The sequence below is a fragment of the Glycine soja genome, unplaced genomic scaffold, assembly GCF_004193775.1.
Source record: "Glycine soja cultivar W05 unplaced genomic scaffold, ASM419377v2 tig00104511_1_pilon_84547_1256723, whole genome shotgun sequence".
Lineage (NCBI taxonomy): Eukaryota > Viridiplantae > Streptophyta > Magnoliopsida > Fabales > Fabaceae > Glycine > Glycine soja.
Window position 1 is genome coordinate 302,694 of NW_021144441.1, and position 25,881 is coordinate 328,574.

A 25,881-nucleotide genomic window follows, 5' to 3' on the forward strand; every position below is an offset into this window, starting at 1 on the left:
GCTTCTAAAGTAAATGGACCCTTCCTATGTATGTATCAGTATATATGTGTAATATAAACACACATGCTAAGAGAAATATAGATCTGGTCCTCTAGAGGAATCCACAAAAAGTATTGTCCATATAATTCATCTACTCAACCATGATCCACAATGATAAGATAACCCTCAGTCTACATCTGAATACACTATCACCAAGGAAATGATCAGGTGTGAAAATAAAGGTGCAAAATAAATCAGAACGTGTCCCTTCATATTCCCCATCCAAAATGGAAAATTGGGATTTTCCTTGTTCATTCAGACCAATATTTATGGCTAAGTCTCATTTTATTTATTCTACGCTTGTTGACTAGGCTATTTTGATAGAGAGTTGGTGTTTCTAAGTTTGACTAGTGAGAAGAGTGGTTTCTACTTTCTAGATTATTTTCATATGTTAAAATGAACCATATTTTCTAGTATGTGATTCTCCAAAAGCATATCATATATTAGCAATGTTCTTCAGATTAGCATTAGCTGCTTCTAATACCAATTCCACACTTTAAAATATTGACAATACAGGTGATTCCTCGAATAAATACTGGACATACATAGTACATATAGAATGTTGGTCCCTGGACAATTTTTTGGTGCTGCTGATGTTTGATAGAATCATGCAGGATGGAAGCAGGAAAGGGATAAAGGTTACCTACCTAGCTATACTGATATCAGATACAATGAACAAATGGAAGATTTGATGGATCAAGCTTATGAGCGATTTCTGATCAGAAAGGAAGGAAGTGCAAAACAGAGGAAGCTAATTAAAAAATCCTATGATGCAAAGGCCCAACTTTTGGAGGTATGGATTTTTTTTTAATAATTGTGGTATACTCACCCTTTTTGAGGTTTATATAAAAGGAGATTAGGAAAATGAGAGATTATAATGTGATTCTACAAACATCCATGAACAACGCTACCGATAATTGATTGTATATGGATTGGATTTTCAAACATCCATGAACAACGCTACTGATAATTGTTATATACATACTATTAATTTAATTACAACCACCTGTAACATGCCCTCCAACATCCCCTGATCTATATACAAAAATAATTATTCAAGCTTAATTAAATTCCATAACCAAAGCAAAACCAATTCAGAAAGGCAGTTTAAAATGTCTGCAGTTTCGAAAAACCCACACACGAGATAGCCACATCAACCACATACCATACTAGCATGTTTTCCGAATAAACAAAGGCCAAGCCTCACACAGAATTTCCACCTATCAATTATAAATGACCAACACAATCCACACATATCAATTACCCAAGTGCAGACTACCCTAGGATTGCATTGCCATGAAGCATAAGAGTAGTTAAAGCTAGGATCAAATTGTTAGCAAGTTGAAACTTTCATACCAAAATACAGGGTTTAATGACTTACCTGTATGACTTATAACATGCGCTTTCCACGGGCAAATGGCGCCAGCTCAGTATGAGGGAGAGACACTCTTCACCGCGTGAGCTCCGCGAGCATTGATTGAATGAAGATAGGGGTTAATGCTTTTTGGGGCGAGGTTGAGTGTTTGGGGTTTAACCTAGGGCACTGTGAGCTAGACTGTTTGGGATTTCAAAATGACGAAATGTCAAGGGGCAGGGGGACGAAATATTACATTAATACAAAGACAGTCTTAGGCCTACCCGTCGTTGAGTTTAATGACCTAATTACAATATTTCCATCAGGTTACATTCTAAGACGATTATTTGTAACCGCCTTAGAATGTACGACGTAAATACTAATATTTGTCCCCCGAATTACAAAAATGCCACCACGCTCGGTTTCTAAGACGGTCCTTCATAACCGTCTTAGAAACCGCGTCGTAAAAGCAAGCTTTTTTAGTAGTGTGCATTGTGCATAAAGTTCATAAATCAAGTATTCAAAAAAAAATTTGTCTTATGATTTTGAATAACGTGACTTCTATCATGGCTTAACCAATATTTTTTCAATTTTGAATTATTAATCATCTCTCCTTCCTCAATGTTCATTTTATAATTATAAAATTAGTGTTGAATAAAAAATTATTTTAGAAAAAATATTTATATACTAATTTTGGTTAAATAGTGCATCACAAACTGTTGGTAGTTTATTAGATGATAGTTGATAGTTTTAGAGAACTATTTTAGAAAAAAAGCTATGTCATTGATTTCTTGGATGATCAATTACAACATAACAATTGCCTATTTATAGGCTCAAGTCACCAACCTCTCAATGGTGGTGAATGTTTCTACATTACTTTAGGTCTTTCTAGAGTTTTCATGATAAATTAGTATCATGATAGTTCTAGATTCTTCTATCTTATACATACACTTATAGTTCTTGATTGTTCTACCATATTCATACACACTATAGTTCTAGGATATTCTACTATTTTCATACATATTATATTTAAGAATATTCTAGAAATTTGTAGCAATTTCAACACTCCTCCTTGATGCAAATTTCTGTGACTCCGAGCATAGCTCGTAATTCTTCAAATCTTGGTCTCAGCAACGCCTTCGTGAATATGTCTGCAATTTGATCTTCTATTCTGCAGTAGTCAAGTTTGATCTCTTTAGTTGCTTCAGCTTCTCTGATAAAGTGATACTTGATTGCTATGTGTTTTGTTCTGCTGTGATGAACTGGATTTTTCGCCATTGCAATTGCTGATTTGTTATCGCAGTTGATTTTAGTAGGCTCATCTTGTTTTTCTCCCATGTCTTCAAGTATCCTATGAAGCCATATAGCTTGACTCGTTGCTTCAGCAGCTGCCACATACTCTGCTTCTGCTGTTGATTGTGCTACTGTAGCTTGCTTCTTCGACGCCCAAGAGAACATTCCCGATCCTAGTGAGAAAGCATAGCTAGAGGTACTCTTCACTTCATCTGCCAAACCTGCCCAATCACTGTCGGTGTAGCCAAGTAATTCTGAGTTGGTTTCGATAGTATACCATATACCGAACTCTTTTGTTCCTTGTAGATACCTCAAAATTCTTTTTCCTGCTCCAAAGTGTATTTGACTTGGGCTTTGCATGAATCTTGATAGAAGACTTGTAGCATACATTATGTCAGGCCGTGTAGCTGTCAAATATAGGAGGCTTCTAATTAGACTTCAGTATTTGGATGCATCAGCTTCTGGTGCTCCATCATTCTTCTGTAGTTTCTCATTTGTTATGAGTGGAGTAGCAACAGGTTTGCAACCATACATCTTGAATTTCTTAAGTAAGCCTTCTGTGTATTTCTTTTATGAGATGAATATCCTTTCATTTCTCTGACTTACCTCTATGCCGAGGAAGTAACTCATCAAACCAAGGTCATTCATCTCAAAGGTCTTCATCATGTCTTCTTTAAACTCCATCATCATCTTAGTATTGTTTCCCGTGTAGATAAGATCATCTACATATAGAGAGAGTAAGAGTGTTCTGACCTTGAGACATGATGTAAAGTGTAGGCTCACTCTTGCTCCTCCTGAATCCTCGATCCATGAAATATCGATCGATTCTGCTATACCATGCTCGAGGTGATTGCTTCAAACCATAGAGTGCTTTTCTTAGTCTTAACACTTTGCTTTCTTTGCCTTCAGACACGAATCCTTGTGGCTGCTCCACATAGATCTCTTCTTCAAGTACACCGTTAAGGAAGGCGGATTTGACATCTAGTTGATGGATACTCCATGCTTTTTGTGACGCAAGAGCTATTAGATCTCTTATGGTATCAAGACAAGCTACTGGTGCAAATGTCTCATTGTAGTCAATTCCAGGTTGCTGTGAGTAACCCTTAGCTACTAGCCTCACCTTGTGTTTCTGTATGGTGCCATCAGGGTTGAGCTTTGTCTTATAGACCCACTTAACCCCAATGATATCTTTTCCATGGGGACGATTTACTAACTCCCATGTGTTGTTTTTCTCTATCATTTGTATCTCTTCTTCCATTGTCTTGACCCATACTTCTTGCTTTGACGCTTCTTCAGAGCTTCCAGGTTCAAGTTTTGCCAAGTTACAGGTTTCATATATGTCCACCAAAGATCTTACTCGTCTTGGAGTAGACTCTGGTGATGATAGTTCTTGATCTTGTTGTTGTGGTGGAGGTGAAGGTGGTTCACCTGGGTCTTCTAGATCAGCTTCTTCTTGAGGTAGTTGAGCGGGTATAAGAACATTCTTCTCCACTTTTTCTTCATCCCAATTGCAAGAAGCATACTCATTAACTTCAACATCTCGACTGATGACGAGTTTCTTAGTTTGCAAGTTGTAGACACGGTAGCCCTTAGAGATATTGCTATACCCAAGGAAGATACCTCGTATAGTCTTATCTTCAAGCTTGTGCCTCTTCACGTCTGGAATATGAATGTAGCATATAGATCCAAAGACCCTTAGGTGTTTTGCTGATGGCTTCTTCCCGTTCCAAGCTTCAATTGGAGTCTTGTCTTTTACAGACTTAGTTGGACATCTGTTGAGTATGTAAACAGCAGTGTAGACTGCTTCAACCCAGAATGTGTTAGGTAGTCCCTTCTCCTTGAGCATTGATCTAGTCATTTCCATAATTGTGTGATTCTTTCTCTCAAACACTTCATTTTGTTGAGGAGAATATGCGACTGTAAGTTGTCGCTCAATGCCTTCATCCTCACAAAATCTTTCAAACTCGCAAGAGGTGTACTCTTTGTCGTGATCACTTCTTAGTACTTTTATCCGTTTTTCACTTTGATTTTCAGCAAGGGCCTTGAACTTTTTGAATACTCCAAATACTTCTGATTTTTCTTTTAGAAAATATACCTATGTCATTCTAGAGAAGTCATCAATAAAGAGTATGAAGTACCTGTTGTTTTCATGTGATGGCGTCCTCATTGGTCCACAGACGTCGGTATGTATCAGCTCCAATAGATCTTTCGCTCTCCATGCTCCGCTTGTTGAGAAAGGAAATTGGTGTTGCTTACCAAGGAGACATCCTTCACACACTTGATTGTTCTCCTTTATGCTTGGAAGATCTCTCATCATGTTCTTCTCATGTAACAACTTCAAGGCATGAGTGTTGAAGTGGCCAAATCTTTGATGCCATAGCCATGAATCATCAACTTGTACCTTCATGGCAATGTTTGTTGCATATTTTAAATTTAGAGGGAAGCTTCTATTGCTCTTATTCATCTTTACATGGGCTATCTCAGACCTTTTATTTTTGTTGTCTAAGATTTTGCATACACCTCCTTCAAAGTGAAGTGTGTAGCCTCTCTCCATCATTTGGCCAATGCTTAGAAGATTTTCTTTTAGGCAAGGAACTAGTAAGACATCATGGATGAGTCACGTATATTTATTTGTCTCCACCATGACAATGCCTTTGCCTTTTGATTCAACCATACTTCCATTTCCCAGTCAAACTTTGACTTTAACAAACTCATCAATGCTTTTGAAAATAGTCTCATCCTTGGCCATGTGATTGCTACATCCACTATCCAAGTACCAGCTTCCTCCCTTTTCTTTTATTGAGTCTTGAATGGCATAGAACATACATTGTTCTTGATCATGCTCCTCTGCGATATTGGCTTGATGCCTATTTTTGTTGCGACAATTTTTCTCTACGTGCCTGAACTTCTTGCAATGGTTGCATTGTGGCATATTACGGAACCAACAATTTTTCTCTGCGTGGCCTTGCCTTTTGCATATATTGCATGGAAGATTTTTATCTGTTTTGTTCTTAAGGAAATTCCTAGAACCTTCTCTTCTTCTGGAAGTTTCTCCATAAATTTTCTTTCTTCCATTTTCTTTGTTTTGGGGCTGAAATTTAAAGTTTGACTGGAAGGCATTTTCAAGTGCATCTTCTTTATGCCTATACAATCTTTGCTCATATGCTTCAAGAGAGCCCAAGTGTTCTGTCTTTGATAGAGTGGACAGATCTTTGGTTTCCTCAATCGTTGTCACGATTGGGTCAAACTTTTGGGGCATAGTAATTAGAATTTTCTCAACAATTTTCTTGTCAAGAATATCTTCCCCAAAAGCTCTCATTTAATTAACTATTTCCTTAACTTTAGAATAGTAATCTTTAACTGTCTCAGACTCCTTCATCTTCAATAGTTTAAAATCTCTTCTTAGAGATTGAAGTTTAACGACATGTACCTTAACACTTCCTTGAAACTCCTCCTGCAATGTGTTCCACGCTTCTTTGCTAGTCTTAGCTCCCATAATTCTTGGGAAAATTGGATCAGTCACCGCTTGTTGCAAGGTGAACAACGTCTTTGAATTTTTCTGTTTATTTTTCTTCAACTCTTTTTCTTGAGATGCATTAAGAGCTGAAGTATCCGCGCGAATAGTGAAGCCTTATTCTACTATGTCCCATAAATCTTGAGATGAAAAATATGTTTCCATTTTAACACGTTAGAAATCATAATTTTCACCATTGAAGACAGGGACAGAAATAGTTGACGATTGAGTAGTGTTATCCATAGCTTAGAAAAAAATATTATTGGAGTGGGTTAATAGTACAAAGGAAATTTTTGAAGTAGTTGGGAGGATTTTGGAATGGTAGGTAGGTAATGTTGGATCAAGTGGCCTCGGAATAATTAAGAAGGGGGGTTGAATTAATTATTAATGAACCTTTACTAATTAAAAATCTATCCTTCTTAATGTTACTAGATTCAATTAGGCTTTTACTATAATGTTAAGAAAGTAAATAACAAAAATAGAAACTTAACCAAAAGTAAAAGCAATAATTAAAGTGCACAGCAGAAATTAAAGAGTGTAGGGAAGAAGAAGACAAACACAAGAATTTATACTAGTTCGGCAACAACCCGTGCCTACATCCAGTCCCCAAGCGACCTGCGATCCTTGAGATTTCTTTTCAACCTTGTAAAATCCTTTACAAGCAAAGATCCACAAGGGATGTACCCTCCCTTATTCTTTTTGAACAACCAAGTGGATGTACCCTCCACTTGAACTCATCCACAAGAGATGTACCCTCTCTTGTTCTCAGTTACAACAACCCAAGTAGATGTACCCTCTACTTGTACCACAAAGGATGTACCCTCCAATGTGTTAAGACAAAGTTCTTAGGCGGTTAGTCCTTTGAAACTTTAGGAAGGGGAAACAAAAGATATCTTAGGCAGTTAGTCCTTTGAAATCTTTTGTTTAAGGGAAGGGAAGAATCAAAAGAATTCTCAGACTGTGTCATTTTGAATTCTTTGACAAGGGAGAAGGGAGACACAAAAGAATTCAGGCGGTTAGTCCTTCGTTCTTTTGGAAAAGGGAGAAGAGAGACACAAAAAAATTCAGGAGGTTAGTCCTTGGCGAATTCTTTTTGGCAAAGGGAGAAGAGAGACACAAAAAGAATTCAGGCGGTTATTCCTTGGCGAATTCTTTTTGTCAAAGGGAGAAGAGAATGAAAAAGATGAATAACACAAGTTTTTGAACAAAGAACTTTTCTTGGAAGGGAAAGTTTTGAACAAAAACTTTTAGAAAGATGAAGAGAAAAAGAATCAGAAAAATTCTGTAGAAAGAAATGAAAGAAGATGTTGAAAGATAGATTGAAAGATAAAATGATTGAAAGAGATGATGGATCAATGAATAATGTTTCATGCCAAGGTCACATATTTATAATTTCTTGATGACTCAAGTCAAAACTTGTAACTCTTGGCAATTCCTTTAAAACTAATTACTTAAAAAAGTTATGACTTTTGAAAGAATCTTCAGAAACAAGTCACTTGAAGAATTGTGACTTTTGGAAATGAATTTTTCGAAAACAGTCCTTGGTAATCGATTACCATTAAGGTGTAATCGATTACACATCAACAGATGTGACTCTTCATTTTGAATTTTGAAAATCTTAACGTTTTAAAAACACTTGTAAGCGATTATTGCATTCAGGTAATCGATTACCAAAGAGTAAAACTCTTTGGTAATGATTTTGTGAAAGCTTCTTGTGCTACTCAATATTTTGAAAAACTTTTTAATACTTATCTTGATTAAGTCTTCTCTTGATTCTTGAATCTTTGAGTCTTGAATCTTGAATCTTCTTGATGAATCTTGAAATTTATCTTGAAATCATTCTTTGGGCTTTTTGTCATCATCTTTGTCATCATTAAAACTACTTGAATCAACTTGATTCATCATCATGAAGCTTGCTTCTACAGGTAATATAACTACACCCAATGTATGACCGAACGTAGCTCTGATACCACAGTTGGTAGTTTATTAGATGATAGTTGATAGTTTTAGAGAATTGTTTTAGAAAGAAGGCTATGTCATTGATTTCTTGGATGATCAATTACAACATACCAATTTCCTATTTATAGGCTCAAGTCACCAACCTTTCAATGGTGGTGAATGTTTCTACATTACTTTAGGTCTTTCTAGAGTTTTCATGATAGATTAGTATCATGATAGTTCTAGATTCTTCTATCTTATACATACACTTATAGTTATAGATTGTTCTACCATATTCATACACATTATAGTTCTAGATTGTTCTACCATATTCATACACACTATAGTTCTAGGATATTCTACTATTTTCATACATATTATATTTAAGAATATTCTAGAAATTTGTAGCAATTTCAACACAAACTATTATTTATAAAGCTTGCCATGAACCAAGCTCATTTGTGCTCAGTTTTATAAGGGTCATTGTCAGTTCTCCTTTCACATTTTATCCTCAATTTGGAGTGGCCTTTGTCCCTTCCTAGGCATTATTTGTGAAAATTCTTGTTGGCAAATTAGAGATGGTGCTTGTGTTGGGTTCTGGAGTGATAGGTGGCTTTCATGTCCTATTCTTGAGCTCTTGGATATTCTTGATCATCTTCATTAAAGCTTGCATGCAAGTGTGGGTGATTTTATTCATCAGGGTGCTTGTTGCTTCCCTATAGTCTTCTAGTGGCACTATCCTCAACTAGTTGCTAAGATTTGGGATGTGGTCCTTCCTTTGGCCCATCAAGACAATCAACTTATTTGGTGTCCTTTTGCTTCTGGCACACTCAATCACCTTCAAGTTTGCTTATGATTTTATGCGCAATCATCAATTACCAGTGGCTTGGAGTAGGTCTCTATGGCACCCCTCTATATATACCTCCATCGAGACCATCTCTCTATTGTTGTATCCGAAATTACTCTAGATTCTAGAAGTTTGCTTATGATTTTATGCGCAATCATCAATTACCAGTGGCTTGGAGTAGGTCTCTATGGCACCCCTCTATATATACCTCCATCGAGACCATCTCTCTATTGTTGTATCCGAAATCACTCTAGATTCTAGTCAGGTAGTTGAAGCATCAACCATCTTCGTGACTAGATTTCTTCTTCGATAGCTTTATCTGGTAATTGTTCCTTGGGTACAATGCGCTCAATGATAGAGTTTGTCATATTTCAATCCTTTAATATTGTTGGTCATCCTAGTAAAGCCCCCAACATCAATGAGGTTCGTTGGCATCCCCCTTGCAGATTGAGCAAAATGCAACACTGATGTTTTTGTAAAAGGGCCCCTAGTGATGCTGTGGGGGGAGGAATTTTTTGATATTATAGAGGGAGCTCTTTGGGTTGTTTTTCAATTCATTTAGGAGTTACCATGGCTTTTTGTCCTGAGCTTCAGGATGCTATGGAGGTGATAAAGATTACTCGAAAAAGTGGCTAGAATTGTCTGTGGCCTTAATGTGGCTCCTCCTTCATGGTTCAGGCCTATGATTCTCATCAATTGGTTTCTTGTTGGCTTAGAACCCACTAGTTTAATTGTTGGGTCATCACTTGTTCCATTCAATTTGCTATTCCACACATCTTCCGAGAAGGGAATTAATGAGTGTGCTGATCGTCTTGCAAATTTTGGTGTCACGTCCCATGACTCAACATGGTGAGATACTATTTCAGACTTTGTTAGAAATCACTTATCTCGGAATAGAATAGGTTTATCCAACTTTCATTTTGGTTGGTTTCATTTATATCTTGTTCTTCAGTTTTTTCATCTCTTGTAATCTTCTTCTTCTTTTTAATAAAAAATTGGCTTACGACATATGATGGGTTGTTCATGCAATATTAAGTTTTATCCTTCCATATTGTGGCACCTCAATTGGGTCATCTCACTGAGTGTGTGGCGGAACTTCACAAGAATGGACTCTTGGAAGGAGTTTCAGTTGCTATAGTTAACAACAGGTATTAAAACACATTTTAGCTCAAAATCTTAAACTCAAGTTTATAGGTATTTTTCTCACTTATATGGTGTTTAACTTTCTTATTACTACTCAATGTGAGACTTCATCTCATACTTGACTCCAATAATCTCCTCCTTAGACACGGGCTGGATCCAGCTTATAGGGTGTGGGGGCAATTGCCCCCACAAGATTTTTTTTATGTGTATATGTGTAATAAAAAAATGTCCCTACAGAAAAATGGATATTGCCCTCATAAGATGAGTTGTTTTAAAATGAATGTAAGAAAATATAAGAAATAAAAGAGAGAATAAATCCATACTAATCTTGCTTCTTTATCCCTTTAATTTTTATAGTTGACGATAAAAAAATCATAGAAAATTTTCAAAGTATGAAAATGCATAAAAGATAATCGTAATTTGTAAAAGCATAAGTATTTTGATTTTTTTTGTCATGATATTACGTATTTTGTGATAGCTAGTGATATTTTTTGGGATAATATTATAAACTATTTCTTACCCCTACTAAGAAAATTTTTTGGATTCATCATTGTCCTCAATTGTAAGTCTCTTTCACATGGTAGTCTTCCCCTCAAGCGGAACTCATTTTCAATTCACGAGTGTCCAACAATAGCCCTTAGAGCTTAATCGTAATTGTCCTGGCCATGTCTCGCCATTGTTGCCAACATGCTTTAATACTTTGCACAACCACAACACTTGCAGAACCCGCTGTCTAGTCTCCATGCATGGACTCATTCACCAGGAAAACTTTTGATACAAGAGATCTCTATATTCATGGATCCACCACCGTCATTTACTTGTTTGAGCCAATCACTAAATAGAACCGTAAACTCTGATACGAAATTCACCTAGCATTGTCTTATTCAAAAAAAAATTATGAAGAATATTATTTACTTGAGTATTAAAATAATAATTATTGATATATAATATACTATTTTATATTATAAAAATTCATCAATAATATAACAAACATAGCAATACTACTATGCCACACTAGAATGTTCTCACATTATACAATAAACATACATATTACTTTCTCCATCCCTATTTAAATACATAGTGAATAAAAAAAATCACTTACTATAAGATTTTATTCTATCTCTCTAGCTTGTTTATTATTTTTTATAACTAAAATACTCTTATTTAGTTTAATCTATAATTAAATGCTACTTTGAATTGTCACTTTATATTTCTATGAAAATTGGACAAAATGAATAGACTCCCTTTAATCTCAAGGTCAAATTTGGAAAATGTTAATATTAAAGACAAATTTAATGCTAATATTTAAATTAACTAATTTTTTTAATAATCATAATTTAGTCGACTATATTTAGTATATTTGATTTTTATAATTTAATGTCACCTATATTTATTTTTTGGTTTCAAGATTTTTTTATAACATTTTCTAAAAAACGTGGTTTTGTTGGTTGTATTTATAATTAGAAATGTAAGTATATAAAATTATGTATCAAATAACAGCATAATAAATTTGTAATTTTCTTAATTACCTAATTAACTTAGATTCAGATAATGAAGACATATTAAAATTAATGTATCTTAATTTTCAATATTTAATCTTCAATAGTTTCAATTCAAAAAAAGTATTTATAAAATTTAAAAAAATCAAAATTTTAGAAATATTTATAATAATTTTCAGTAATTAAAATTAGTAAATTTGAAATTACTAATTTTATCCCTATTTCAAATACTTAGAAAATATATATTATAATTTTAAAAAATTAAAGAAATCATTAATAACAATTTTTAAATGATTATAATTAATAAATATGAAAATAATAATTAAATCCTAACTTTTGCCATTTTAAAGAAAGTATTTATAATAATTTTAAAAGTTTGAAATTTCAAGAAGCATTTATTAAAAAATTTACACAACTAAAAATAGTAAATTTGAAATTATAAATTTATCCCAAGTATTTATAATAATTTTAAGGCTTAAATATATTTTTGATCCTTGATATATACCCAAATTTTGCGTTTGATCCCTCGTAAATTTTTCTTTTGCATCCGCTCCCTAATATTTGAAAAGTTTTGTTTTAGATTTGTGGCGTTAATTAAGTGATGACGTGTCCATTAAATATTTGATAACTCGGGTTTCAAAAGTCTAGATGCAAACAACTCTAGTTTGATGAAAAAAATTTCAGATACTTTCATTATACTACTATTGTTCGCAGGCAGAAGAATCTGGTTGATAAATTGATGAATAATGAAGGAGTTTGGTTGGATAATCCGGATGAGCTTGAGAAGATGGTCACTAAATTCTGTAGTGATTTATTCCAAGAGAAGGATGTTCATGAGGAGTTTTGCTTGAAAGGGAGGTTTCCAAAGTTGGATGAGTCAGAGGTGGAAATGCTAAGGTGTTCTATCTTTAATGAAGAAGTCAAGAAAACTATCTTTCATATGGAGAGCTTTAAGGCTCGTGGTGAGGATGGGTTTCACAATGTATTTTATCAAAGCCAGTGGAAAGTGGTTGAACCTTCCTTGTGCAGTATTATTAAGGACTTATTCCATAATCCTTCTAGAGTGAGTTTATGTGAGCCAGTTTATGTGACACCCTCTATCCTTTTAGAATGAGTGGCCTTAATAAGACCTTGGTCACTTTGATCTCAAAGGTGGATGATGTGTGTCACTTGAGCTAGTTTATGTGACACCCTCTACCATGATATACATATTTATATAATAAAATAGATTGAAATGTGAAATAAAATAAAAGAGATTTTATTTTCTAAGCATAAAAGAGTTCACATGGGTAAAATGTTTACATCCACGTTAATCATCAAATTAAAAACTTATCAAATAAGGGTATGGAAACATCTCTCGCCCAAAATAAGGTCGTCCAATTTTTTTTACAAAAGGAAAACAAGTTAAGCAGCGAAACAATATAAAGTAACATGTTCAGAACATTATAAAAATAATATAGAAACTCATGCCCTAATGTCACATCCTATCAGAGCATTGTGTCCCAGTATCCTCTAGCATGAGATTTTTTAAAACCATCCACCTAACTATCTGCTTCCACAAGCACAAGGTTCAAGATCATCACAAGATCCCACAAACAACACACAAAGAGTGAGTTATCACATTCCTAAACATGTAGAGCTAGATAAACAAAAGTACATGCGTGCGCGCACACACACACACATATATAAGTATAACAAGATCAACTTAGCACAACTCACATAATTTTACCACTCACTGTGTAACATCACTTGTCCCAAGGATTTAATCACAAAATCACATTCCACACCTTCACATTAATCACGTGTTCAAAACAAAACATCTCAAGTACAACACAACATCTCACAATCACACAATTCATTACCCACTATCACGTAACAAGTTACAATGATCATTTCATAGGCGTTATGCAAGAGATACGCTAAGACTCAATCTTATATGCAATGTGGTACCATGTCAGTGAAAAACCTCGCCGAGCGCCTAGGAATACATAACAAGACAGATGACACACTGGTAAGTCAGGTCACTTTCACTAGGTAAAGTCATAAGGAGACCAGTCAGTGTCACTCTCTTTTGTGAGAATGCTCCAACAATGTGGGATCTACACAGGCTTAAAGGACCCCTCAAACCGGGTGTATTTGCCCACAAGGCCTAGACTTCGAAGAGTCCATCAGGGTCTCTTCCTCCTGATTCAAGTCCAACCCAAAAAATATTTTAACATACAAACTTTATATATGAACTATACAAAACACATGACTTCTCAATTGTTCTCAAAATAATTTTTACTCATTACGCCTCAAAGTGATTCAACTTGTCGGGTTTCCACAATGGATCTCATCACAATACTCGCCGTGCATTAACTCGTCACCCTTAAAGGGTCTTACAGTCATGTGATCGTACGGTTCATAGCTCACAACTCAATATACACAACATCTCAATACATGTGCGATCTCACAACTTAACACATACTCAACTTATCACATACACTCAATCTAAATCACAATGTTATAATTTCAATATAACAATTTATCACGCCTCATGAATCATATACACATCACACACACACACACACACACACACACACACACACACACACACACACACACACACACACACACACACACACACACACACACACACACACACACACACACACACACACACACACACACACACACACACACACACACACACACACACACACACACACACACACACACACACACATATATATATATATATATATTAAATCTAACTAAATTATTTTCAATTAAAAAGAGTTTCTACAACAATTAAATTAAAAGTGTATCAAACGAAATTACTACTAAGCATTAACTTTACAACTTTCTTTAATTTATTATTTTATTACTTTTATTAGTACAACATGTTGATCATCATCGTGGGAAAATACAAGACAAAGACAATAATTTGTATAAAATAAACAACTAAAGAGAAGACTATTTTGACTACAATTCACACTCTTTAATAAAGTACAATTGATGTGTGTGGTGTCAAATATCAAAAGTGTAGTGGTACAAGACATAAAAATTCGCGTACGATTTCGATTTGATTTGAAAGTTTATTTTAATATAACATTACAATACATTTTTCAATCTACTGCAATATGAAAAACAAACACAAAGGAATTTTTTTTTTCTTTTGACCATTTATTCTTTATCACAGTATGCTAGATTCAAATATAAACTCATAATGCAAATTAACTATTAAAGATATCATAATAATCATTCGATTTCATCAATTCATGCTAATTAGAAAGAAAGAAAAAACCCAATTTCTAGGGTTCTTAGTCAACACAAGAACACAACAATTTCGCATCGGGACATCAATTAACCCATCAAACATATATAATTTGTAGTTATAATTGTAAAGATAGAATCAAAATTGCAGAAACACCAAAAACCTCATCCTAATTGATCCTCTAAAGATCCCTATACATGTTCTCACTACTCCTCAGCAGTGAATAACTCATCTCTTACCTTTGAGCTGGCTCACGTGTATAGTCTGATAGCGATAACGACATCTCTAGTGGTTCCCTAAGATTCTTCAAGCTTTTCCTCTAGTTGTTCTGCTAGAGTTTCCAAGCATTAGAGAGAAGGAGAAGGAATAGGAGTCTCAATTTCACTATCACTATGCGAGAGACATTTCTTTCTCTACAGACACTAGTTGGCAAATCCCAATGGTGGGATTGTACAAAAATGAGTTCCGTATGTGATGTTCAAATTGCAGGACGATCTAACAGTTAACGATTCTAGCAGCATATTTTTATTGGGACAGGTTTGAATGTATGTCGAAAAATAGAGGGTTTTGGGAGAGGAAGAATGGAGAACGAATTTGGAAAGAAGAAAGAGCATAGAGGAGTATGATAAAAACTGACCTAGTATGTCTCTATTTATAGGTAGAATACTCTAAGCTTATTATTTATTCTATCTTTTTAGTTTATTATTTTATAAAAAGATTTTATTTTACTCTTTCATTAAATAAATAATTAATCAATTAAAATATCTATTTATTTTCTAAAATATTATTTTACTCTATTTATTTTCTAATATTATGAAACTCTTATTTTAATTAACAAAAACTTTTTCCTCTCATTTATTTAATTTTTAAAACTCTATTAATTTTTAAATAAATTCTTTATTTATTTTTAAAAAAATGAGATATTACAGTTCAGGACCCATTAGCTGCGCAACGTCTCTCACAAAGCTTTTACAAAGGTTTTGGCGTCAAGGTAAAGGGAGGTGATGGAGAAAATTGTGAGTCCTTGTGGGTGCAATTTTGCTCCCCACAGACAAAGCAAGGATAGTATCGTTATTACCCAGGAAGTGATCCACTCTATGAGAAGTAGAAAGGGTGGTAAGGGATTGATGACCATCAAGATTGATCTTGAGAAGGTCTGTGGCAGATTGAGCTAGGACTTTATATATTGTAGATACGTTAAAAGATGTGGGTTTGCCTAGTGCCTTTACTGATGTTGTGCACTATTGTATTTCTATGCCTTCTATTAAGATGCTTTGGAGAGGAGAGGCGTTGGAATCTTTCAATCCTTCAAGAGTTATCAGGCAAGGAGATCCTATTTCTCCTTACCTATTTGTCTTATGTATGGAAAGATTGAGCCAAATGATAAATGTTGCAGTGGATAGTAATCTATGGAAACCTATTCAATTAGGGAGGAAAGGGCCCAAACTTTCCCATTTGGTCTTTGTTGATGACCTTATCTTGTATGTTGAGGCTTTTATGAATCAAGTGGAGATTGTCAATGCTTGTCTTCATTTCTTTTGTGAGAGCTTAGGAGAGAAAGCGAGCAAAGAGAAGACAAGTTTTTTTTTCTAAGAATGTTAATTGGAATGTTCGTGAAGAGATTAGCCAAGGTCCTGGGTTTCAACAAACTGATAACTTGGGGAAATATTTAGGGATTCAGCTCCACCACAAGAGAGTTTCTATGAATTTTTATAGCCATATTATTTAGAAGGCCCAACAGAGATAGAATGCATGGAAGCCAAGGACGCTATCCTTTGTCGGGAGGTTGATGTTTACAAAGTCGATTGAGTGCTCTTCCTATGTATGCTATGTAATTTTAATTTTTTCTTGGAACGGTTTGTGATAAGCTAGATCAGATTTGTCGGAATTTTATTTGGGGAGACACTGATTAAGAAGGTGCATTGGGTGGCTTGACAAGCTCTTTGTAAGCCTAAGGAAAAAAAGAGGCTTGGCTTATGATAGGCTTGTCATGTTAATGATTCTTTTATGTAAAGGTGGTGTGGGAGATTTGCACTAGACCGACAACGTTATGGGTACAAGTTTTGAGAGCCAACCAAATATGGTTGTGGTGATGAGTGTATATGTTGTTAACAAGGAGAAAGCTGGATCGAATCTCTGGTCAGGGATTAAGGTTGTTTGGGATTCCTTTATTGAGAATGCGGATTGCGTCCATGATCCAAGTGTTCCTTTCAATTTTTGGTATGGGAACTGTTTGACCCCGTATGGCCAGTTGGATAGGTGGGCTACTCGTGAACTCACTCACGATGATTGAAAGAAGAAGACTGTAGATGTGTTTGATGTTGTGGAAGGCTAGGATACTCATTATATTTCTCAAAGCATGTCGAAGGAGGTTGTGAAGGCTATTATAGGTTTTGTTCCTCCTTCTCACATGATTAATGATCAAAAGGTGATGTTGAAAAGAGCCTCGAATGACATTTGAAGCGTTAAACACATGTACTCGGCCATTTCTAAGGATGAGAATTTTCCAAATATTCCTCCCTTTAGAGTGATATGGCACCGGAAAGGTGCTAAGAGAATTCGAGGGCACCTTTGGAAGCTTTGCTAAGGGCGCTCTTGCCACTAATGTTGAACATACATACTGCGATTCATTACATGAGGGATTATTGCCATGCTGAAGCCATTTGGAGATGTATCACCCCGGTTTCCACTAATGTCTTTTTTCTTGTGGGTGTATGATAATCTTAGAGGAGGTGGACCAATTCCTAAAGATTGGCTTCTTAAGTTAATTGGTTTGATGCTAGACATATTGTGGCTCATAGGAATGCTTATGTGTTTCGTAACCAGGCTTGGACTAAGGAGAAAGTTTTGTTGCAGTTGAAGAAATTGAAGAATAGGTACAAGGTTGTTTCTAATATCCATGATTGTATGCCTCTGTTTTATTTCTCAACCTCGTGGATCCAGACCATGAGATGGATGCCTAGTGTTGGGTATGCATAAGGTGACGGTGAATTGTGATGGGGCTTGGGATCGTTCCTCGAGTTTGACGTCTTGTGGAGATCTTATCAGGAACTCTACAAGTGATTTGCTTGTAACATGGGTGGTGTTTCAATCATTGAAGCAGAAATGTGGGCCATCCTCCATGGAGTGCGTTTAGTGAAGGAAATAGGGTTGCTCAATGTGGACATCCACACTAGCTCCTAGAAGCTTTTAATCTACTGGCAAGAACTTATAGGTCAAATCATAGATGTTTTCATATTGCTCGTGGCATTAAAGAGGCATCCAAGTATCTTATATGGTGGTGGTGTTTAAACACACTCTTAAAGAATCAAATAGTGCTACAGACTTCGCTGCAAAGTATGGTTTGAGTGTTGCTCAAATAGTAAAATACACTCCTTTTATCATTCAAAAAGGTTATAAAAGAAGAATTCTAAAGAATTTATTAATTAAATTTCACATAAAAAGTAATCGTATTTTATGAGAACATTAACGGTAAAAGTAACTATAATATCAGTATATTCAAATACATTTTTTTATCATCCAGAAAATTCAAAGGCACTAATAGAAAATGTGACAATTTTATCACTACTAGAATAATGTTTTTTTATGACGTAGTATCTAAGTCGGTTATCCAGAACCGCCTTAGATAGTGGCGCGGTGGCAAACTTGTAATTATCAAAGTTGAGAATAATTTTTTACAACGTAAATTTTAAGGCGGTTATAAATAACTGTCTTAGTAAGTCGTTGGGTGGCATTTTTGTAAATATAGAAAAAAATTCAACGACGGGTTTGGACCAAAACCGCCTTTGTTTTATTTCCCTCAAATTAGGGATTTTACAGCCATCCCTTTCCACTCTTGACCCAGCGTCCCCTTTGGTCTTCACCAGCATCCCCTTTGGTCTTCACCAAGTGTTGAAAGAGAAGTTTGTGACCCATCATCACTAAGCCCTGTCGAAGAGAAGTTTGTGACCCATCACTAAGCCTTGTTCAAGGTATGTCGTGCCGCGGTCGTATCATACGAGCTGGTAAGTACCCATGCCCTAGTGTTGCTTGCTTGAAAATGTGTAATGAATGGCATTGTCAAAACACGGTTTTTGTTTCACTGGTAGGTAGGAGTTTTTATTTTGCCTTTCTCGATTAGCAACACACGGACGAAGGGCAACTTGATTGCGGCTTCAACATCTGCCAACCAAACCCTTAGTCATTTGGGATTTAAAGGTACCGCGTGTTCTTATTTTGAACCACATGTTTATGGTTTTATATTAACATATTAATACTATTAGTTAATAATAATACAATGTTTTGTTGTATGTCCCTTTTCTTTTGTCGTTCCTCTTGAACTTCTTCACCACTGTTTGAGGGTTCATTTTTCTTCTATATTATGTTGTTTATGAGAGGAAGGGCTTCTCTGAGAGGAGACGAACGAGTAGGGGCTGCACAAGAGGAAGAAGAGGTATCCGATTGATTGGAAAAGGTGTTGGTGTTGGTGTTTGAATATGGAAGAGGGTAAGAACAGAGTAGGCTTGATTGAGAAGTAAAAGAATTAATGGGTTTTATCATCTGGTTACATTTTATTTTCAGGGACTAAAGTGACTGCTTAAAACTTAAATATTGCTTTAGATTTTCTAAACAATTGTGAATACTAATAATATATATATATATATATATATATATATATATATATATATATATATATATATATATATTAATTACAAAGAAGCACATTAATGGGTTTTATCATCTAGTTTGCTAGTTTTTTTAAAAAAAAACATTACCCAATCAAAAAGTCATTGGATTTGTACAAGTCAGGTTGGGTTCGACCCCAAACAACTCTTGAATCTGAACCAGTTTGTTTGGTTGTTTGGATTTAATTGGTTCAGGTTCATGGGTTACGTGAACTGAGAACACCCTTACTCTTTTAAGTTTCAAAAGCTGTATTTTGTATATTGTACCCTGTCTCGTCTGTGAAACAGACATGATAAAAGATATTAAATTTATTTTCACGAATTTGTACAAATCATACATGTTATAATTATAGTGAAATATAACTTAAAATTCCTTTCTTTAAGAATTCACTTGTATGTTTTGTTTAAGACACTTATGACTTTTTAGTTGTTAATTATGAATGTCATCAATTTTGAGAATTTATATGCATTTAGTATGCATTAAACAAACTATTCTGCTATCTACTACTATTTGCTATCCCACTATAGTGTTTTTGAGGCATTCCACTATGTGCCACTATTCGGGATTTAAAATATTGAAGCCAATAATCTACTATATCATATAGCAGATAGCGCTGTGGGAAAATAGCAGAAGTCGCATAGCTGTTGAAATATATGATATGTTATATATATATATATATATATATATATATATATATATATATATATATATATATATATATATATATATATATATATCAATTAAACACAAAAATTTAAGTTGTATGCAAATAAAATGCATAAAAATTGGCATAATATTAAGTTGCTTACTCAAAAGTTCAGTTGGCTTGAGACTTGCAGGAGAGGACAATAGGATGCAGGATACATGCCGCAATCAAAACACCCATAGTGGGCACAATAGCAGACGGAGTCACAATTGTGGATCTAAGAAATTCTGCAATGCTATAGCTCTAGTGCGCTAAAGTTGCTATTTAAGAACATTTGAAGTTTTTTATGATGTTTCAATCCACAGATGATGTACGATTGAGAAGTCAAATCAAGAGAAAATATAGTGATAATATTTTCTTGTAGAAACTATCATTGTAGATTTCTGTGTATTGCTGGAAATAACTTATATTGGTTTTAGGTGATAAATGAGAATGTTTCACTGATGGATTGCAGTGAATAATTAAATATCTTCACCAAATCATTCATAAAAAGGTGAAATAAAGGAAATAGTTATTGGAAGATGAAATTAACTGGATGACTAGAGTACATTTCATTTGGCTCCGATATTTATGGACTGTCTTATTGAACTGAATTCAGATGAGTAAGGCGTATCATGACATTGTATAACTTTTGGGTTCATTTGGACTGTAAGATGTTACTTGGTTAATGGGTGGAGATGTGTAGTCTATAGAGATGTCATGTTTTGAGGCTCCTTTGAATAAAGTCTCAATACACTAACTATGCAATTTCAAATATATAATGATACCTTCTGTTTCAAACAAATGGTTTTGGATGGTGATATCTTTGTTGTTTGGAGGACCCAGAACTACTCAAGTACATGTTGGTGTTAGATTGGTTTTAGGAATTTACAGAATTGAACTAAAGCAAACATAGGGCTTTGAGTAGCATAATGATGTCGGGTTTCTCTCTCTTATTTGTTTCATTCACTTTACCTGTTATTATTGGGGGTTGGTTGGTTATGACTTGGGGAATATAGAAAAGGCCTGAAGTATCAGTTTTACTTCATATTTTTGAGACCTGATTAACTGCTATGATTAAGCCATTAGGTTGTAGTCCCTACATATCTCTCTTTTATCCTATATTTTTTTTTCTAAACTATGCATCAATCTTCTCATATTTTCTTATTTACCCAAGCTATTGTCATATTGAAATGTTCATCTGATTCATATAACAGATTTCTATTTGTAAATTGTCTTTCACAGTTTAACTAATATGCTCTCTATCTGTGACCAGAGACTATATGGTTTTGTCATATGCTTTGCTGTTGGATTAACTTGTACGCTATTGGTAAGTTTGACATTATGATTTTTCTCTTTAGATAAGTGAAGCTTATATGCTAGTTCTTCAGTTCAGTGTATAATCTTAATCTTAAGCTGCCTTGAATCTTTCTTTAAATATGACCACACCCAATACTAATAGATAGCCCAATGGCTCCTACACTACCAGTGTGGGCTCATGTATGTACCTTATATCCCTGTGAATGTGATTGTTGAGAATGTTTCTATGTCTAGTATAATTATAATGTAAGACCATTGAAGTCACAACACAAGGCAACAACCTTGCTGTTGTGATTTTGTTCATCATTAGATTGCATTATTGTGATTTTTTTAAAAACTATCGAACAATTATTGATACTTCCAACTAGGCACTGATGCCACAAAATTCTCCGAATAGATATAGAGCATAAGAAATATGCTCCTATGCTTTTGGCTTTTTTTTTATTTAAATCAACAATCGGAGTAGAATAGATGGAAAGAATTACATGTTTATAATATGAGGATAATGAACAAATCTCATAATGGCATCTCTCGCCTTTTTTTAAATTTTATGTAAAATTGTTGGGAATATAGTTCTTTTCACTGCCTTTCTGAAAACTTAACTTACAACTATTCATACTTTGCTATGGAAGACACAAGCAGTGTAGAATTTAGGTATGCAGGGGATTCATCAAGTTGCTAAAATAAATTGAAAATTGTTTATTCTTGTACTATTTTTTTGATAATTTTTGGTAGTTTTTTTATTACTTGGATGCTTGATATAGTGTTATTTGTGTGGTTGAAACTATGACATCTTAATTTTTATATAGTTTCCTCTGGAGTAGATTTTGCAGTTTTATTTTAGATTTTTCGGTTATCACAGGCCTTGATATCTATTGATCCTGCCCGTGCAAGGGATGATCCTGTCATAGTGAAAAATGTCCCTTACTATAAGGCTAAGAAGGCTCTGGAGACCGAGGTTATGAAGATTGATCCTCCACCAAGACCGCCAAATTGCGGTGTACGTATTCACTATCTTCATGTTATGCTTGCTAGTTATTCCTTTTTAGTTATTATGATAGTCCAGATTTGTCTATGCTTAAATAATGTGCACAATTTTCTTTCAATTTATAATGTGCTTTTGATGATTGCACTTGCTGAATTCTTTCTCTTCCACTAGCTATAATGGGCATATATAATCAGTTGTATGGACTTGATTGGCATGGTCGGTATAACTGAAAAAACTACAAACCTCTTTATGGCTTTTGCAGTGAATGGGTCAAACGTTGGTGACGAACCTGGGATAGTCTAACTTGGTTTAATATTTTTTTTAAGCTTCATGTGAACACTGTACAAGGATGACCCTTGTGAAGTGCATTCTGTGATTAGACCATGGCTCCTATTGAGCAATGTTCTCAGTTTTAACATAAAAGGTAGACCGGTTTGTGCATTATCCACACATAAAGCCCAAAGGGTTCTTGCATGAGGGAGCATATTAGAGATGTAGTATAAATAAAAACTCATTCACATGTCTTCAGCTTATAGCTTAAGTTTTGGGGATTGTCAGTTCATGACAACTTTATAGAAAAATGAAGGTTGAATCCATTTTGTTCAAATTAATTGATGATTCATTTTGGTGCCCAATAATTTGAATTAAAAACAAACGGTGAGAATTGAAATGGCAAAAGTATCTCAAAAACAACCAGGTAGTTTAAACAGCTGACATGATAATGGGTAACATAATATAGAAACAAATATAGTTTATACCAAACATGATAAGACTTAACTAACTGCAAAAAAATTGGGAGGAGCTTGACCTTCCATTGAATGCATCATCTTGGAGTGAGGAGGATCTCAAAGATCCAGATAAGTTCTATGAAATGATTGCTCTTCTTAATGCCCAAAGAGAAATCTCTGATAAGATCTTGGATGCACAGTGGGAAACTAAATGGCGTCAGGACAAGGTTGGTGGTTTTTGTCTTTCCATCTCCTGTTTGCCACTTTGTTTGTTCATGGTGAAAGGATCAACTGATCAGAACCGACATATGTCCTAATCAGGCATTTCATGTAATGAAATTATGTTAAACAACATTTGCAAATTGTCTCTAGATCATACCCTATGCTTTGTTAGTTCACAATGTTCTTGGTATTCTTGGTTCTTGCTTCAAAATTCAGGATGGAAAGCTATCTGTGGTTTACTGAGTTGTACTCAAAACTGCAAATTGCATTCAGAATTATCACATGCCTTTTAATATATATTCTATTTGTCAAATATTATATTATTCTTCCGTGCACGCTTTGAAATGTCATTGTCCATCAATCTTTTGTGCAAGTGACTAATGCTTGATTTCACCTACAGTTGAATGAGATGTTGGAGGCAAAGGTGAAGCCATACATTCAGGATATAGACAATGTAGTTCTTCCTGAGCCTATTTTATTAAAGCCACAAAATCAGGAAAAGGTCTTTCTTTCTCTGTGTTTTTCCTGGGTTTAGACATTCACTGATTATGCATGTTGACTAGGATAGGGACTCACCTTTCTATTGACATTATCTAGTACCTAATTTTATTTGCTAGTCAAAGTATCATGTATTTATGCAAATGAATTGCATATACTTGTGTAATGAACTACTTGCAAATGAAGTGTGAGAGGTGAATGTTTTTATGAAAATAATTTGATTGATGAATTTCTGTTACCATTCAGTGAAATCTGTCAAAGTATCATGTAGTTATGCTCACAATTTTTTTAAATGTATTTTGATTTTTAAACATTTTATGTAACTAATATTTTCTTGTTGGTGTTGAGAAGAATATAAAATTGTTTGTTCTAGCATTTTAGAACTAAGTGATCTTTATTTTATTTTTATCTGATAAACACTCAGTGATCCTTATATCAACTTTTAATTAATGTCCTTGTTTGTTCAGGGATTTATTGCATCTGCCCTTAATTATGGACTCATTACATGGTGAGAGAGGTTTCAACACTGCTTTATGAAAGTTGTGTTGTCAAAGTTTGTAATTTGTGGACAACTTACAACTGAAGTTAGCAATGTTAGATATTCCATAGTAATTTTAAATTCTTGCAAAATTGTATACTATCATTAATTATGTAAATTCTTTTATTATGTGATTAAACGATTTTACAATTCTTCAAAATGATGTAAATTCTTTTGCTTCAAATCAATGTATAGAATAATTAAAACACCACCTAAAAAACTAGAGTCGCACCAAAAAAATGAAAAAATAAATAAATTATTCTAAGACGGTTGTTGGAAAACCGTCTTAGTATGTCTCACTTTCTAAGACGATTTTATGAATAACCGCCTTAGAATGTGTTACAAACAAAGGACATACTAAGACTGTTTCAACTTAAACCGTCTTAGTATGTCTCACTTTCTAAGATGGTTTTAACAAAAACCGACTTAGAAAGCCCTTAAAACAAAGAACATATTAATACTGTTACAATATAAACCGTCTTAATAAGTAAGACATACTAAGACGGTTATAGGAAAAACTGTCTTAATATGTCTCACTTTCTAAGACGCTTTTAAAAATAACCGTCGTAGAAAGTTGACTTATTATAATAGTTAATAATTAATAACCAGTTTAAATAAACAATATATTTTAAGACGATTATTCCTAGAACCGTCTTAGAAACATCAATCTTTAAAGACGGTTTCAAAATCATTGTTATAGAGATTGACACATTTTACGACACTTCGTGCTATGATGGTTCAAAACCATCGTAAAATGGCCTGTAGAACCAACTTAAAAAGTTTTATTTGTAGTAGTGTATAACATACTTATACAAATAAATATTTAAGTGACTCAATGCACAAGGTCGACATAATATTATAGATTTGTAGTTTGATTCTTTATAATGATTATGTTATGATAAATCCATAAGTTGTTGGTAAAAAAACGAAATTTATTTTCAATAGTTAAATAAAAAGAAATATAGACAAAATTTAAGCAAAAAGGAAAAAAAACTCCTGTGAAATCTTTCATCTTTTCATTCTTTCATCTTTTCATTTGCAGTAACATGTGAGCACATTTGGATATGTGAACAACGAATCAATTGTGAGTCAATAAAAGAATCTAGAATTACAATTTTGAGTTAATCTTAATTTACTTTATAAATAGAGTGTTAGGAATGTGATAATTGTTAAATAATCTTCCAATGAGTTATACCATGATGCTAAGTGAGGAGATGCTTTTAAAAACTATATAGAAATGTCCATAAACATAATTTAAATGTTTTAATGGTGAGACTGAGAGTTTGCAAAAATTAAATATTTTTAACCAATTCAAATTCAAATTTTTTTTACATAATTAATATATATAACAAAA

The 25,881-nt window shown here is 34.1% G+C and overlaps 1 protein-coding gene across 1 annotated transcript; it reads left to right on the forward strand.

The window, feature by feature from the left end:
- The first annotated feature begins 17,242 nt into the window (after positions 1-17,242).
- Positions 17,243-24,501, forward strand: LOC114404567. The gene is made up of 7 exons (XM_028367475.1): positions 17,243-17,311; positions 17,710-17,852; positions 21,479-21,563; positions 22,398-22,553; positions 23,341-23,496; positions 23,892-23,993; positions 24,457-24,501. The coding sequence occupies exons 1-7, from the start codon at positions 17,243-17,245 to the stop codon at positions 24,499-24,501; spliced, it is 756 nt and encodes a 251-aa protein (XP_028223276.1).
- Positions 24,502-25,881: the final 1,380 nt, after the last annotated feature.

What these genes read in the sequence shown, in the direction of transcription:
- LOC114404567 (XM_028367475.1), top strand. Translation starts at nt 17,243, where the DNA reads ATGTCGAAGGAGGTTGTGAAGGCTATTATAGGTTTTGTTCCTCCTTCT. An exon ending in GATTAACTTGTACGCTATTG is followed by an intron (nt 21,564 to 22,397) that starts GTAAGTTTGACA and finishes GTTTTATTTTAG; the next exon opens with ATTTTTCGGTTATCACAGGC. An exon ending in CAAGACCGCCAAATTGCGGT is followed by an intron (nt 22,554 to 23,340) that starts GTACGTATTCAC and finishes AAAAATTGGGAG; the next exon opens with GAGCTTGACCTTCCATTGAA.